Genomic DNA, 16387 nt, shown 5'->3' on the forward strand with positions numbered 1-16387 from the left:
GAGTGTCCATCATATTTCCGATAGGTTAACACCGTTCTTACTTTCCCCTGATGTAACATTCCAAGAAATTACAGAAATAGGGTATTAAAGAAAGAATCTATTAGTGATCACTTTCCTTATTTCCAATTTTGTTGAATGCAGCTTTATCGAGAAAAGTAAGAAATCAATCCTTAAAAAGATAATTACTTTTTTATTTTTATGCTTTTAGGAAGTTTAGCCTTTATTTGGAAAAAATGTATTCTTCTACAAATATACATGAAGAGAGGGCTTAAAATAGTAATATTTGATAAATAAGATAAAATTACTTTTAAATAATGGAAATTAATAAACTACAATTGAGGTCTTGATGAGTAAGAGTCTAAGTTCTTGAAGTTGTTTTATATAAATTATATAATGTTATTTATCTTTACTTTTATTTTTAGTTTATTGAATTCTGTTTTAAAAGTTTGACTTTTAAAATTTCAAGTAGAAAGAAATCCACAACTAAAAGTTAATTCATTTGTATCATGTGTCTTCATATTTTAGGGTTATCTTTACAGTTCAGCATCACAACTGTATGGAGTAGAACTGAATGGAGACTTTTGCCAGTTGCAGGAAATGGTCATAAAAAAGTATCAGTTCACTGACAGAATAAAGGTACTTTTTAAAATATTTATTCTGTTATCCATTGTGTAGCAAATTTAGCCAAGTTTCTTCTGCATTGGAGTTGGAAAATTTTTGAATCTATCCTTCATTGCTGTTGTATGGAAATAGATTGAGTTAATATTTTATAACAATAATGAAGATGAATTATTATCATTATGTTCCACTCACACTTTTCTCTTCCTCCTCAATTTATTAGAAAGTAGAATTTTTTCCTAAGTTTTTTCATATCAACTATAGATTTGTTAGCAGCAATTTTAAATATCTTCATGTTGTCAGATGTGTATTTAATTAAACCCTGAATGTTGCAAGTAAGCAAAAAGATTAAGTAATGCTCACAGTTCTTTATCGTCTTTTATAAACTTGCAAGAGGAATTGTGGGTACCACAGAATACAGTTCATGGGAGAATGATCCCCTAAGTTGGGCTATGACAGAAATTTTCTATTTGTTATAGGTAAGGAGAAAAATAACCAGAAAGGGGAAAGGAAGTTTTTTGGTTAATGCCATAGTCCTTACCATTTCACTAGTGACCCTACACTTCTAATGGCGGTGCACAGAAGCACTGAGTATCTAAGGGTCTCTGGTGTTCAGTTCAATCTAATATTCAAAGACACATCTTAGTAAAATTCAGAATCTAGCCTTCCCCTTTTTATAGAAGGAAAACTTTTCATTCTCTTCCTCCTTTCATCCTTCCTTTTTTTCTCTCTCTCATCTTTTTTTTTTTTAATATATATTTTTTAAATTTTATTTTATTTTTAAACTTTACAATATTGTATTAGTTTTGCCAAATATCGAAATGAATCCACCACAGGTATACCTGTGTTCCCCATCCTGAACCCTCCTCCCTCTTCTCTCCCCACACCATCCCTCTGGGTCGTCCCAGTGCACCAGCCCCAAGCATCCAGTATCGTGCATCGAACCTGGACTGGCGACTCGTTTCATACGTGATATTATACATGTTTCAATGCCATTCTCCCAAATCTTCCCACCCTCTCCCTCTCCCACAGAGTCCATAAGATTGATCTATACATCAGTGTCTCTTTTGCTGTCTCGTACACAGGGTTATTGTTACCATCTTTCTAAATTCCATGTATATGCGTTAGTATACTGTATTGGTGTTTTTCTTTCTGGCTTACTTTGCTCTGTATAATAGGCTCCAGTTTCATCCACCTCATTAGAACTGATTCAAATGTATTCTTTTTAATGGCTGAATAATACTCCATTGTGTATATGTACCACAGCTTTCTTATCCATTCATCTGCTGATGGACATCTAGGTTACTTCCATGTCCTGGCTATTATAAACAGTGCTGCGATGAACATTGGGGTACACGTGTCTCTTTCCCTTCTGGTTTCCTCGGTGTGTATGCCCAGCAGTGGGATTGCTGGATCATAAGGCAGTTCTATTTCCAGTTTTTTAAGGAATCTCCACACTGTTCTCCATAGTGGCTGTACTAGTTTGCATTCCCACCAACAGTGTAAGAGGGTTCCCTTTTCTCCACACCCTCTCCAGCATTTATTGCTTGTAGACTTTTGGATCACAGCCATTCTGACTGGCGTGAAATGGTACCTCATAGTGGTTTTGATTTGCATTTCTCTGATAATGAGTGATGTTGAGCATCTTTTCATGTGTTTGTTAGCCATCTGTATGTCTTCTGTGGAAAAATGTCTATTTAGTTCTTTGGCCCATTTTTTGATTGGGTCATTTATTTTTCTGGAGTTGAGCTGCAGGAGTTGCTTGTATATTTTTGAGATTAGTTGTTTGTCAGTTGCTTCATTTGCTATTATTTTCTCCCATTCTGAAGGCTGTCTTTTCACCTTGCTAATAGTTTCCTTTGATGTGCAGAAGCTTTTAAGGTTAATTAGGTCCCATTTGTTTATTTTTGCTTTTATTTCCAATATTCTGGGAGGTGGGTCATAGAGGATCCTGCTGTGATGTATGTCAGAGAGTGTTTTGCCTATGTTTTCCTCTAGGAGTTTTATAGTTTCTGGTCTTACATTGAGATCTTTAATCCATTTTGAGTTTATTTTTGTGTATGGTGTTAGAAAGTGTTCTAGTTTCATTCTTTTACAAGTGGTTGACCAGTTTTCCCAGCACCACTTGTTATTCTCTCTCTCATCTTATAAATTGAGAGGCAAGTGATCAAAGAGAATTCATTGTCCAATATTAAATTTATAGATTTTTCTCACTATTCCATATTTAGTAAATAAAAACACACTGCTGTTACATAATAAATCACATAAATAACAGGAATATCAATTTAATTAGAAATCAAGATTTAAACATTGTGAAAAACACCTCTGAATATTATTTATTTGTAAGACTAAGTGTTTTTTTTTGGAAAAAAAAAATCATACAAAAAACTTTTTCTCTTCTTTTAAAATAAAAGTTAATTTGCTTTGCTCTTGAGCAAACAAATATTTCTTCTTGTTATCTTGCGTGTGTTCTGCAAGACTTATTGATTATAGTCTAAGGTAATTTTTTGAGGTATATAATTTTCTAATAAATTATTTTGTTTGCTTTCTTGGATAGATAATATATTCAAGTAAATTTTGGATGAAGAGTCAGACAAGGCCAGTTAACGTATTTGTATTAACATTTTACAAATTACTTTTTAAACTTTACTTAATCCCATTTGATTCTGTGAATCAGGACAGATATTACTCCATTTTATTTGTGAAGACACTTGACTACTCTAATGTATAAACCTAGTTGATAATGCAGCCAGGATTTGAACCTAGGTCCTTTGACTCATAACTACTGATACAGTAGAAACAGCTCTGAATTAGGAGTGAAGAGAGTATAATTATGACTATATAAACAAGTCTATCTAAAAAATAAAGTTTTCACAAGTTTATGGTTTTTATTAGAAATTAAGTATCTTCCATAGGCAGTAGTATTAAATATACTGTACCCTCATTTTAAGAAGTGTGAATCTCCCTTACCGCCTGTCTCACAATGTCATTGAATGACCAGCTATTTCTTAAGTGGTTATGTGATACAGTGTCCTTGTTCTCTTCCATGAATTCATTCTTTAGGTGCTTCATGCAGACATTTGTACACAAGGTTCACTTCTGCAGAATGCTGATGTTGTTATAATGAATAATGTCTTCGAATATTTTCTTAATGAGGCAGAACAGGCCAGGTACGTTATTTATTTATTTTGGCATGGCCAGGCTTGTAGGACCTTCATTCCCCTACCACAGATTGAACTTGGGGCCCTGGAGTGATATTAAACTTTTTAGAAATGACCTCAACTCTCAGGAGATTATATTAAAGAAAATGTGTTATGTCTAAGTGAAAATAAAAATAAACTTTGGTTGTCTAACCTTGTAAAACATTACTTCTGATTTTGAGGAGATAGAAAATGGTGTCATGCAATGTATGGTAAAAACCACTACAATATTGTAAAGTAATTAGCCTCCAATTAAAATAAATAAATAAATTTAAAAAAAAAGAAACTGGTGTCATGACCCAGGCTTTTGCTTTGCAGTCAGGGATGCAAGAAGTTGTCAGTTCCCAGTGGGTCTTAAATTTTTTTCTGCCTCAGTTTTCTTTTCTTTGAAAAAACACATGTCCTTTGCTATCCTATCACAGAATGATGGGAATTAACTGCATAAATGACTACAGAACAAGATATAAGAATATTAACCTAAAAAACAATGACTACCAAATTTTTCAAATGTTCTTCAGATAGTAATAGTTGGTTCCTAGACTTTATTTTACTATTTAAGCAATAGAAAAATTAGCAAATCTGTGATCAGTTTTTTTTGTTTGTTTCTTTTTTTTTAAATTTTTGACCATACTACATTGCTTGTGGGATCTTAGTTCCCCAGGCAGGGATCTTACCCATGCTCTAGGCAGTGAAAGCATGGAGTCCTAACCACTGGACCGCGGGGAGTTCCCTGTGACTTTTCTGACTTCTCATCAGGACTTATAGGCTCCTCTAATTCGAAAATTCTTACAGTCCAAGACACTGATTTTCTAGTCAGTTGGGTGTATTAACTTATTTACCATGACATACGTAACTCTAGATATAGGAAACCACCTTTCCATATGTATGAAAGGGCATTACATTCATGTTTGGATTAGTGTATCAGGGAGATTTCTACTGCTTAGAAATAAAAAGGTGTATAATTATAGACCATAAACAGTAAATATGGAGTAGAATCTTGAATGACTAAACCTCTGTCTGCTATCCCTTTACCTTCTCTCTTTCTCTCTCTCACACACACACGCACACACATCTATTACTTCTAGGTTAAGATCCGTACAAAATTAGCAATGTAAATTGTTTATAAAGAAACTTGTTCAACAGAAAACTAATCATATCATCAAAGAGCAGCCAGAATAGGTGATGATTTTTTGTTCACAGGGTAAAGACCAGAAACACAACATGAACAAAGTTATTTTAATCATATTGCACTCTTTAAACTTAATTTCCAGTGGACAGAGTTTGTGTAGCTTTTTACCTTTTCAAGTTCATGTTCAGTCCAGTTCAGTTCAGTCGCTCAGTCTTGTCCGACTCTTTGCGACCCCATGAATCTCAGCACTCCAGGCCTCCCTGTTGATCACCAACTCCCTGAGTTCACTCAAACTCAGGTGCATCGAGACGGTGATGCCATCCAGCCATCTCATCCTCTGTCATCCCCTTTTCCTCCTGCCCCCAATCCCTCCCAGCATCAGAGTCTTTTCCAATGTGTCAACTCTTCACATGAAGTGGCCAAAGTACTGGAGTTTCAGCTTTAGCATCATTCCTTCCAAAGAACACCCTGGACTGATCTCCTTTAGAATGGACTGGTTGGATCTCCTTGCAGTCCAAGGGACTCTCAAGAGTCTTCTCCAACACCACAGTTCAAAAGCATCAATTCTTCGGCGCTCAGCTTTCTTCACAGACCAACTCTCGCATCCATACATGACCACTGGAAAAACCAAGTTCATGACCAGTAGTCAAAACATTACATAATTGTTAGAGAATGAAATAATACCAACGTTGCTGCTGCTGCTGCTGCTGCTGCTAAGTCGCTTCAGTCATGTCCAACTCTCTGCGACCCCATAGACGACGGCCCACTAGGCTCCCCCGTCCCTGGGATTCTCCAGGCAAGAACACTGGAGTGGGTTGCCATTTCCTTCTCCAATGCATGAAAGGGAAAAGTGAAAGTGAAGTCGCTCAGTCGTGTCCGACTCTTAGCGACCCCATGGACTGCAGCCCACCAAGCTCCTCTGTCCATGGGATTTTCCAGGCAAGAGTACTGGAGTGGGGTGCCATTGCCTTCTCCAAATACCAACATTATAAGAAGTTAAAAGAGAAAAGCACCTTAAACTCTTGGAAGATTCATAAAGGAAGATTTTAAACACTGAAGAATGACAGATATTACTGGTCAGCTTGATACTGGAACTGCCGCATGCTTGTGCTATCTTGGAAAATTCATTTGCAAACTCTGCATGACTCACCAAATAGGTATTGACCCCATATGTTCAGTCACTTCTCCAAATTAGTAAAGTGTGATGAATTTTAAATATAGATAATTAATTATCTTCATGAATGACAATACACAGGAGAAAGTTTAGAAGATAAAGCATCCTGATATTAGAATCATTCTGACAGAACTGATCATTTACCTATATTATTCTATATTGTAGCAAGTAGAGTAAGTCTTAGTTTAAAAGGTACCTCTGTGTATTTTTCCAGTAAGTAAAACCTGTAAACTACTGCAATGACAACTTCTCAGAAGCAGCAAGTGCTATTTTTAGAGCCATGCCAAATCATGCTAATCAGCTTCTTCAGTCTTACTAAACAGACTTGAAAAAACATCATTTTTAGGGAACTGCATCAAAACAACAGACAGCTCTAGCCCAAGCACAGCAATAATTATTATCAAACATTGCTAGTTGGTTTTAGATCTAACCTGAGAAAAAAAAATTTGTTACAACTTGGCCTAATAAGCTCCAGAATGTTCTAAACCCAATAGCCATTGCTATAACTAGAGTAAATGCAAACAACATTGCTGCCCACCTGCCCCACTGCAAAGGGTGCACTTCCTTGCTTTGCTTGACCCCTGCTCCGCAATGGGGAGTACTATCAAGACTCCTGAAGTGTAGAAATCCCATTCGTGTCCGCACTACAGGCTAATCAAAACTGGTCAGATACTGCCTTCTGACACATACATGTGCACATGGCCTGCCTTTGTGTTTTAAACCTAGCTGATCACACTGAACTTCTCGGGTATCGTATTGTCCACAAGGCTTTCCACTGACTATTTCTGACAGCCAAATAAAGTATGATTTCACTCTTGATGTTATTTTAAAAGATCTATATATTATATTCTTATTATTAGCCTTTGCTTGTTTTCTGGCTTCTGTGGCTTTTCTCCATGACTCTTTCCCACCCACTCCCCTCAGCTCTGTTCCATTCTGTAGAAAGTTTGACAGATCATAAAGAATTGAAGGGGCTTTAACCATGATCCAGCTTTGACATCTGTATCAGTTCTGAAAACTTTTTTGTGGTCTTACTCACAATTGCTTCTATTAACCCTAATCCCCCAATCTTGTTAAAGCTCTCTCAGTATTGTAACTCCACGATTTTGCCAACATCTCTTCAGGAACTGAATTTCCCAATTAATAGTATGTTGCCACAGGTCAGTTTCCTACAGGCTAACGTTGTTGCCTGTCTGGATTTCTAGATATCACCTATGCTGCATATTCTTTTGTCATCCTCATTTTAAAAAAATATCCAGTACCTGGTAAAACCTAACATAGAAGTTTTTAATGTGTTATAGAGCCTGGGAATATATCTGCCATAACGTAAGGAAGCAAGGGTCGTTGTTAGTGACAGTGCCAGGTCTGGAAGATTCTCTCTCAGGTCTTCAGGTATGTAAGCTTCTTTCCCAGCATTTTTATTGTCAAAACTTTTACCCTGCTTTTTTCTGCTAGCTGTTACACGCTGTCCTAGAAATGTTCAGTCTGAACACAGTGACAACACTAGAAAGAGTAGCAAAACCTTGTGGCTTAAGAACTGTTTTGTGGTTTGTTCACATTCCTCCAGAGCTCTAAGAGTGTCATTCGGATCCTGATCTAGATTCCTTTGCTTCTCCACCCAATTTTTCTAACTGTGGAGTTACAGTTTTAGGTTAACAAATGCTATTAAATATTTGTAAGAGACTTAAAAACACCCACATCATAACTTTTTCTCCAGTAAGTGGGCTGGAGGCCACATCCTGAACACAGTTTAGCTTCTAGGTCAGTTTGGAATCTTGCTCAAGCTGCTTCTATATTCCTCAGATTCTCCATACAAAATAAGGTTGATACTTAATAATAAGATTCATCACGATAAATTGACTCTTTTATAAAGGTTAATTAATATTTGTAAAGCTCTTTGAGACCCCTCAATGAGATACTGTAGCATTTCTTAATACAGAATCATATTATCATTTTCTTTCATAATGCTTTCGTTTTGTATAACCTACTGCCAAATTTAAGTATCTTATTTCTTCCTTTAAGAAATTAAACTATCATGAATAATACCTTCTTCAAAAATTGTTGTCAGTCATCTAAATTACAGTCGTGTTTACCATAACAGGAGAAATAATCCAAAGATACATTGAAGACATGATGGTAATCTCCCCAGTTCCCTCCCCTTGAGATCCCTACCCCGTGAGTGGTATGATTCTGCCGTACTTTTCCATACTCATAAAAACACACCTTTAAAATACATGCTCTCCAATTTATAATGTTTAGATGTATTGAAATAATTAAGTGATTTTCACTTACCAAAGTAAAATGTTTTTGGAAAAGTCCTTACATACGAATTCTTGAATAACATTATTGCTTTCCAATTTAATGAAACTTCTTTAAGTAGGTATATCCATCAGTGGCTCCAGAATTTCTGTGTCTTGGAGACCCAAGTTTGCAGTGTGAAGAGAAGAGCCTGATGAAGGTTATAGAGGGAGATTAGCTCCTTTCATGCAACTTGTTAGCACCATCCCTGTATATATATGAAGTTTCTCTGTGTACTCCCATTGTTGTTTTAATCTTTCATTGTTTAGGCTAGTTTATTAAACTAGTTACATTAAAATAATTACTCTATTCTATATGTTCTTTATCCCTTCAAGTTCCCAAATCAAGGTAAATTAATTAAGTCCCTGAATCTACAGGCCTGCCATTTACTTTGACAAAGAATTGTTCATGTGGCACCGTGTAAAACTTAGTCCCTCTCATTGTAATACAAATCTGATTTCTTGAAATTGAAAAGAGTAGGTTCATTCTGTAATTTCCATATTTGTTTATAATATGAACAACTTTTATTTTTCCTCAGGTTAATATACAGTTATCTCCTTGGGTTGAAGAGATACCTCTGAACTATGATGTATTCCCAGAAAAGGATATTGACAGAGAAGCTCTTGAACAAATACATTTATACAAGATTCTCTGAAACTAAAATAGTCCTGCCTTGGTGTAAAATAATTACAAAATAATTTAAAAGAAACAGAATTTCATATCCTAACACACATTATTTCCTGTGTATTCCTTTCTAGTGTTTGTACGTATGCTTGCATATTTGTAAATAGTTGTATGTATGTATATACAACTTTGTGTGATAATTATATTAAAATTTCATCTGAAAAAAAGGTTTCCCCTGGTTTCTTTGATTCTGTCAAAAATATAAACTTGTATCTTTTAGTCACCAACTCTGTATATGAAGTCCAGATATGACCAAAAAAACCATCAGAAGTAGTTTCTATCATGAAAGAGGGGGCAAGGGTAGGTAGAGATCTCATTTCTTAGATCTCTATTCTGTAAGATTCCTGTTGTACACACCTTTATCTGAGGAGACTAGCACAAAGACTAAAAAAAAATTGCAGTTGCTAGGAAAAAGCAAAACTAGAAAGGTATACTCTAAAATATAAATTGAGGTTATTTCTGTGGTAGAACAATTACTGGTAATTTATTGTTTTTTCTGTGCTTTTCTGGATTTTCCATTTTTTTCTAAAATGACTGTACTTCTTTTGAAATCAAGAAAAGCAAAACTTTTTTTAAAAACAAGAATACAATGAAACATCAAAACTTGAACACTTACTAGTTCTAGTAATTTATATTTAGTATTGCATATGTTACTTTTTTATACTAAACTAATCCACATTTTGGAGTTGCAGAACCTTTTGGAGATCTATCTTTTGAAAGGGATTTATTTAATATACTTTTTGTCATCACTTGCTTATGAAAAATTTGCAGTGGCAGTCAACTCAAACTTTTAAAAGAAAATTATAGACCAATAACAAAACAAAATGCTAAAATAAAAAAATGGGAGTTTTGAACTTTACTATTGATATTAATAAGTTTAATATTTGGGACCTGGTATAATATTAAATATCAGAATAAATGCTGGATTTCCAATAATTTCCAATAATTTATTTCCAAAAATTCATTTCCAATAATTTATTATTTAATGGTAACCTATTAAACACTTATCATGCTAGTCATCTAAAAAGAAATCACTATAAACTTCTAGCATCTTTGAGTAACAATTGATGGATGTTTCCAGCAGGCTGTGCAGATTTTCTGAGATTAAAGTATTTTAAAATAGCTGGAAGCTGTTATTTATGTGATTGTTTTATATATGATTAAATATATCTTTTGGTTTATTATAGTGAAGTCGCTCAGTCAGTCGTGTCCGACTCTTTGCGACCCCATGAACTGTAGCCTATCAGGCTCCTCCGTCCATGGGATTTTCCAGGCAAGAGTGCTGGAGTGGATTGCCATTTCCTTTTCCAGGGGATCTTCCCGACCCAGGAATTGAACTCGGGTCTCCCTCATTGCAGGCAGACGCTTTACCATCTGAGCCACCAGGGATAGTAACTTACATTTAGGCACTTAAATTTCAGACACAACAAAGCATACTAACAATAGCAAATAGAGTATTACATAAGAGTCAATAATTCATTAAAAATGAGTTTACTAATATGACATAATTATAACACTTAATTGAATTTCACTTTATGCTCTGCCTATTCTTAAGAAACTGGTCGCCAAATTCTGAATCCCATCTGCCTAATGTTGATTCAGCTGCTCCTCAGAAGCGTGACCCTCTAAAGCAAAATCTGATGCTGTGGCCCTGGGTGAGTGGAAGAATGCCCATTCCACAAGGCCTTGACAGGACAGAAAGAGCAATAGCAACACTGGATCATGGTGGGCAAGTCTGTAAACCTAGTTTCAATTCATTCACCCCTCATCTGTAAAATTAAAAGTCTTCAGTTGTTGTTAGTGGAATACAGTCAAGAGTAAAGATTATAGATGGTTTCCATAGATATGTGATTTAAATTACAGAAAAAAATGGATGATTGTTTAAATACTGTTGTCACGGCTATGATTTTAGATGTTAAACTATGGATCTTTATGTTGATAGAGCAGAAAAAAGATGTAAATGGTCTAACATACTGGAAAGTATCCTGTGTGATATGTATATGCTTAACACATTTTTAAACGAATGCTTGAGGCAAATATTAGAACTATAAGATATTGAAGAGACATTCCTATGCCAGTATTAATAGTCTGTAAGTGGAATTATTTAATCTTTAAATGTCTTATTTTTCTGGAGATGATTACTGTGTATGCAGAAGCATAGAGGATAATATTGTACTGTGACTATAGTCTAGAATGGGACTACATGAGTCTGGCAAAGTGAATGCATGCCAGATCAAAAAGGGCATGGTATGCCAAGGAGATCCCATCTTACTCTAACGTAGGGTGAGCCATTCAAAGTTTTTAAGCAGCATACAGATATGGTCAGAATTAACCTATAGAAACATGATTCTGTAAACATTATCTATGATGATTAAAAACAACAGGCAATGGGACTTCCCTTGTGGCCCAGTGGTTAAAAATCCACCTTGGAGCTTCCCTGGTGACTCAGTGGTAAAGAATCCACCCGCCAATGCAGAGGACATGTGTTTGATCCATGGGTCATGGGTCAAGAAGATCCCACATGCCTTGGAGCAATGAAGCCTGTGCGCCAGAGCCTGGGAGCTGCTATACTGAAGCCTAAATGCCCTAGAGCCCATGCTGTGCAACAAGAGAGCCCACTGCAGTGAGAAACCCGCACAATGCAACTAGAGAGTAGCCCTTGCTTGCCACAACTAGAGAAAAGCCTGTGCGGCAACAAAGACCCAGGACAGCCAAAAATAAATTAAAAAAAATTTTTAATCTCTATAAAAAATAAAGGAATCGGCTTTGCAATGCAGGGGACGTGGGTTCAATCCCTGGTTGGGGAACTAAGATCCCACATGTTGCAGCTGCTGAACCGGCACACTCTGGAGCCTGCAGGACACAACTAGAGACTCCATGAGCTGCAATGAAAGATCCCACATGACCCCATAGAGATCTCACATACTGCAACTAAGAAACAAAACAGCCAAATAAATATTAAAAAAAAAAAAAAAAAAAGGCAAAAGGATACCCTTTTCAGAAAGCCACTTGGTGGTCCAGTGGATCTAGTAAGAATGAACTAAGACAGCATCTCTGTGGAGGGAGGGAAAAGGAATCAGATATTCAGGAGGCCTTCGCACTTTGTTCGGGGAGTACACAAACCTAGAGTGAACAGAATATTTTAAATTACATTTCTAAAGATACACAGGGCTTCCCTGGTGGCTCAGACGATAAAGAATCCGCCTGCAATGCCTGAGACCTGGGTTCGATCTCTGGGTTGGAAAGATTGCCTGGAGAAGGGATAGACTACCCACTCCGGTATTATGGCCTGGAGAATTTCATGGACAGAGGAGCCTGGCAGGCAACTGTCCATGAGGTTGCAAAGAGTCAGTAAGAAAATCAATGAGGCCTTATAGCAAATTTATTAAGTCAAGAGACAATAGCAAGAAATCTAATGAATGGAATCTCATACTATCAGCATAATAGTTAAATACTAAGATAAGGCAAAAAAAAAAAAAAAAAAGAATGCTGGGAAACAAAACTTAAGACAATAGCTTGAAAAGAAACCTACCAAGAGTGAGAAACACACAAGATAATGTTATTAGCATTGAAGAGAAGGATTTGGTTGAAGCATAAGATTTCAAGCATTTTTCATATAAATAAATAAGAACCTAGCGAGAAACACAAAGACAAACACCCTTAAGGGCTTCTCTGGGGATGTGCTAGAATGGTAAAAGATTTCTGCTTTTAAGAAGAACTCATTTCCTGGATACAATATTAATTAAACAAGGCTTGGAGCTTGAGCTGCTGTTAACTTCCCTAGACTTGTCTAGATGCCTTAAGCAACTCAACCGTTTTAGGCTGCAGTTTATTCACTTGTAAAATAAGTTAATTAATGTTTCTGGTCCATGAGTTTCAGAGGAGTATTATGTACATTAACTGAATGATAAACATCTTGAATTACACATATGAAAAAGCACATAAATAGAATTGATTTTAGTCTTTTTATCTAAAGAAGCATCCCAAGAAAATTGATAGATATAATAATCATAATTGTATCAAGCAATTCTATCAATGCTCCATTTCTAAGAACATCGAATTTCAAGTTATTTGTCAACAACGATGATCATCTTGTTGTTAAATTGTCTAAAACTTAATTAACTTTCTCAAATTTCTGCTTTCTTTGAGGAAGATGAGAATAAGGAACATATCCTCAAACTAAGCTCCTAGGAATAAATTCAGTGTGGATTACTGAAAATGTAATCCTTTAGACTAAGAAGAAACAAATGTATGAAAACCTCACCTAAATCTAATGGACGGAAAATATCACAAGTTAAGGAATCAATTTCTAACTAGGCTCTATTAAAACACTTCCATACTGACCTAAATCAAAGACAGATTCCCAGACCGGAAAGGTGATTATATTTAAATCCTGAGTCCTCAAGGAACATTTTCAGGCAAAACAGAAAAACCCTAAAATTTATTGACACATTTTTATATCTAACACTTTACCTATTCATCCTGTTAACAACCCAATGGCATAAGAGCTATTAATCTCATTTAGTGAGAATTTCTGTAAATGTGGCTCAGCAGTGAAGAACCTGCCTGCAATGCAAGAGACGTGGGTTGGATCCCTGGGTTGGGAAGATCCCCTGGAAAAAGAAATGGTGACCCACTCCAGTATTCTTGCCTGGAGAATCCCATGGACAGAGGAGCCTGGTGGGCTACTGTCCGCATGGTCGTAAAAGTGGTAGACATGACTGAGCAACTAAACAAACAGCAGATGAGTAAACAGTTTTAGTGAAGGTAAGAAACTTTCCCAAAGTCGTTCAACTAGTAAATCGCAAGGGCAAGATTCAACCGTTTTCTACCAACTCCAAAACCTATGCTCTTTTGCTATGCTGCCTCTATATTTTACATTTCATAGTCTAATATTAATGGCAAAATCAACATATTCTAGTGGAGAGAAGCCTCTTCGTTTTTGCCTTTGGATTCCTCATGAATGTGAGAGTTGCTTGAGTAATTGTCAAATGTATGAGCTATAGCTGTAATGTGTAGATCTGTTGGGTGTTTAATCCAAGAGGAAAAATGACAACTAGGTCATAGTTCGAATTTTGTGGCTTTTGAATAAAAGAAGAGCTTTAGTATGGCTTTAATATTTTTGGTGGTATTGCTTGATACTATGAATATAACATCCTAGATGGTAATTTTTAATGTGATTCTATTTTCACATGGAAAGTTACTTCAGTAGAAAGTAGATTCAGTTTCTTCCTTTTCCCCTCCATTTACTAAATTGTATATACATTATAAAATAATACCTGAACTTTTCAAAAGCAACTGAAAACATGGAAAATATGCCATGATTTTGGCTTATAAGCAAAGAGGGCAACTAGCAGAGAGAGATTTACTTAAAACAATGACTCAGTTTTTGGACTTCAGTTTTGTTTTTTTTTCCTTGCCAAGCAGACATCATTATTTAGGTCAAACTGTAAGGTGTAAATAACATGAGCCATTCTTTCTGATGGAAGATTAAGGGTTCAGAGAAGCATAGACTTTTAGAGTTAGAGGTCACCCTAAGATAAACTAGTCTAACTCCATTTTCTTAGAGAAAGAAAAATCATATCTGGAGCTTCTTTGCAAAGTGGGGAAAAGGAACTTCCTTAAAATATATCTGTATTCTGGCAACACAAGACCCACAATTTATAGCATAAAATGAAACTTGAAAAGTACTTTAGGTTATTGTTAAGATATTGGAAGCTTTCTGTATTGCTGGTAGGAATATAAAATGGTATAGATGCTTTGTAAAAGTTTTGGTATTTCCTCAAAATGTTACCGTATGAACCATAATTCCACTCCTAGATATATACTCCAGAGAAAGGGAAATATACATCCAACACAAAACTTGTACTATGAACAAATATTCACAGAAAATTATTTATGACATCCAAAAAGTAGGGTTGTTGTTAGCCTGTGACATGTCCTTGTGATTTCCCAGGCAAGAATACTCGAGTGGGTTGCTATTTCCTTCTCCAGAGGATCTTCGCAACCCAGGGATCAAACCCACGTCTCCTGCCTTGGCAGGCAGATTCTTTATAACTGAACTACCAAGGAAGCCCAAAAAGTAGGGTAGGGGCAACAAATATCCATCAACTGATTAATGGAGCTGATTTATTCAGAATAAAAAGAAATGAAATATTCATACATGCTACAACATGGATGAATCTTCAAAACATTATGCTAAGTGAAAGAAGTGAAATTGCTCAGTTGTGTCCGACTCTTTGGGACCCCATGGACAGCCTGGTGTAGGCTCCTGTCCATGGGATTTTCTAGGCAAGAGTACTGGAGTGGGTTGCCATTTCCTTCTCCAGGGAAAGAAGCCAGTCACAAAAGATTGAGGTATGATTCTATTTATATGAGTGTCCAGAACAAGCAAATCTATAGGGACAGAAAGTACATGCGTTGTTGTTTAGGGCTGGGAGTGGGGCAGGGGGAGGATGGGAAGTGACTACCAACAGATAGGTTTCTTTTGAGGATAAAAATAGTCTAGAATTAGATCCCAGGGATGGTTGTGTGACTCTGTGATTGTACTGAGAACTGTTGCTGTACACGTTAAATGGTTAAAACAATATGTTGTATGGTGTATGAATTACATCTCAATAAAACTAGTTTCTTTTTTAAACAAGGAAATGAAGTCGAAAAAAAAAAGTACCCTAGATTATAAGCAATATCTGTGGCTTTATCCTGTAACAGTTGGGTAATTATTAAGCACAACAGTGTTTATATGATTAAATCATGAAGTGAGAGAACTATCTATATTTAAGTTTAACAAGTACATGCTTGATTTTCAGAAAGCAAATAATTGTATTTAAAATGATGCTAATCTCAGTAGACTCATTAGGAGAAATGAGGTAATTTTAGTAAGATCACTACTATTTTACATGTTGTTGTTTTTTAGTCACTAAGTTGTGTCCAGCTCTTTTTGAAACCCCATGGATTGCCTCCCTAGGGGAGCCTGGTGAGCTACAGTCCATGGGGGTCACAAAGAATCGGACACAACTGAGCGACTAACATACACAGAGGCTTCTCTGTCCATGGGATTTCCCAGCCAAGAATACTGGAGTAAGTTGCCATTTCCTGCTGCAGGGGATCGTCCAGGACCAGGGATCAAACCCGTGTCTCCTGCATTGGCAGGCAGATCCTTTACTACCTGCAAAGCCCACTATTTTACATGTATGTGGACATAAAGTTACAACTCTGTAAACACTGTGAACCAGTGGTCTTCTATTCCTCATTTCATATATGTCCACTGAGGCCATTGGATGG

General features: G+C 36.1%; 1 protein-coding gene across 7 annotated transcripts in view; it reads left to right on the forward strand.

The window, feature by feature from the left end:
* Nucleotides 1-9274, forward strand: part of LOC102415281 — a 30339-nt gene extending 21065 nt beyond the window's left edge. For 3 of the 7 annotated variants that reach the window (XM_006043852.4, XM_025271530.3, XM_006043854.4), the window contains 4 exons: nt 526-636; nt 3682-3788; nt 7423-7513; nt 8958-9274. In XM_006043852.4, the coding sequence (XP_006043914.3) occupies nt 526-636; nt 3682-3788; nt 7423-7513; nt 8958-9074 (426 nt within the window). In that variant the 3' untranslated portion in view covers nt 9075-9274. Of the gene's footprint in view, nt 1-525; nt 637-3175; nt 3660-3681; nt 3789-7422 lie in introns of those variants that run through there. The other 4 variants (XR_006546840.2, XM_044932866.2, XR_006546839.2 and 1 more) reach the window with 4 other exon arrangements.
* The last annotated feature ends 7113 nt before the right edge of the window (nt 9275-16387 follow it).

The sequence above is a fragment of the Bubalus bubalis genome, chromosome 20, assembly GCF_019923935.1.
Source record: "Bubalus bubalis isolate 160015118507 breed Murrah chromosome 20, NDDB_SH_1, whole genome shotgun sequence".
Lineage (NCBI taxonomy): Eukaryota > Metazoa > Chordata > Mammalia > Artiodactyla > Bovidae > Bubalus > Bubalus bubalis.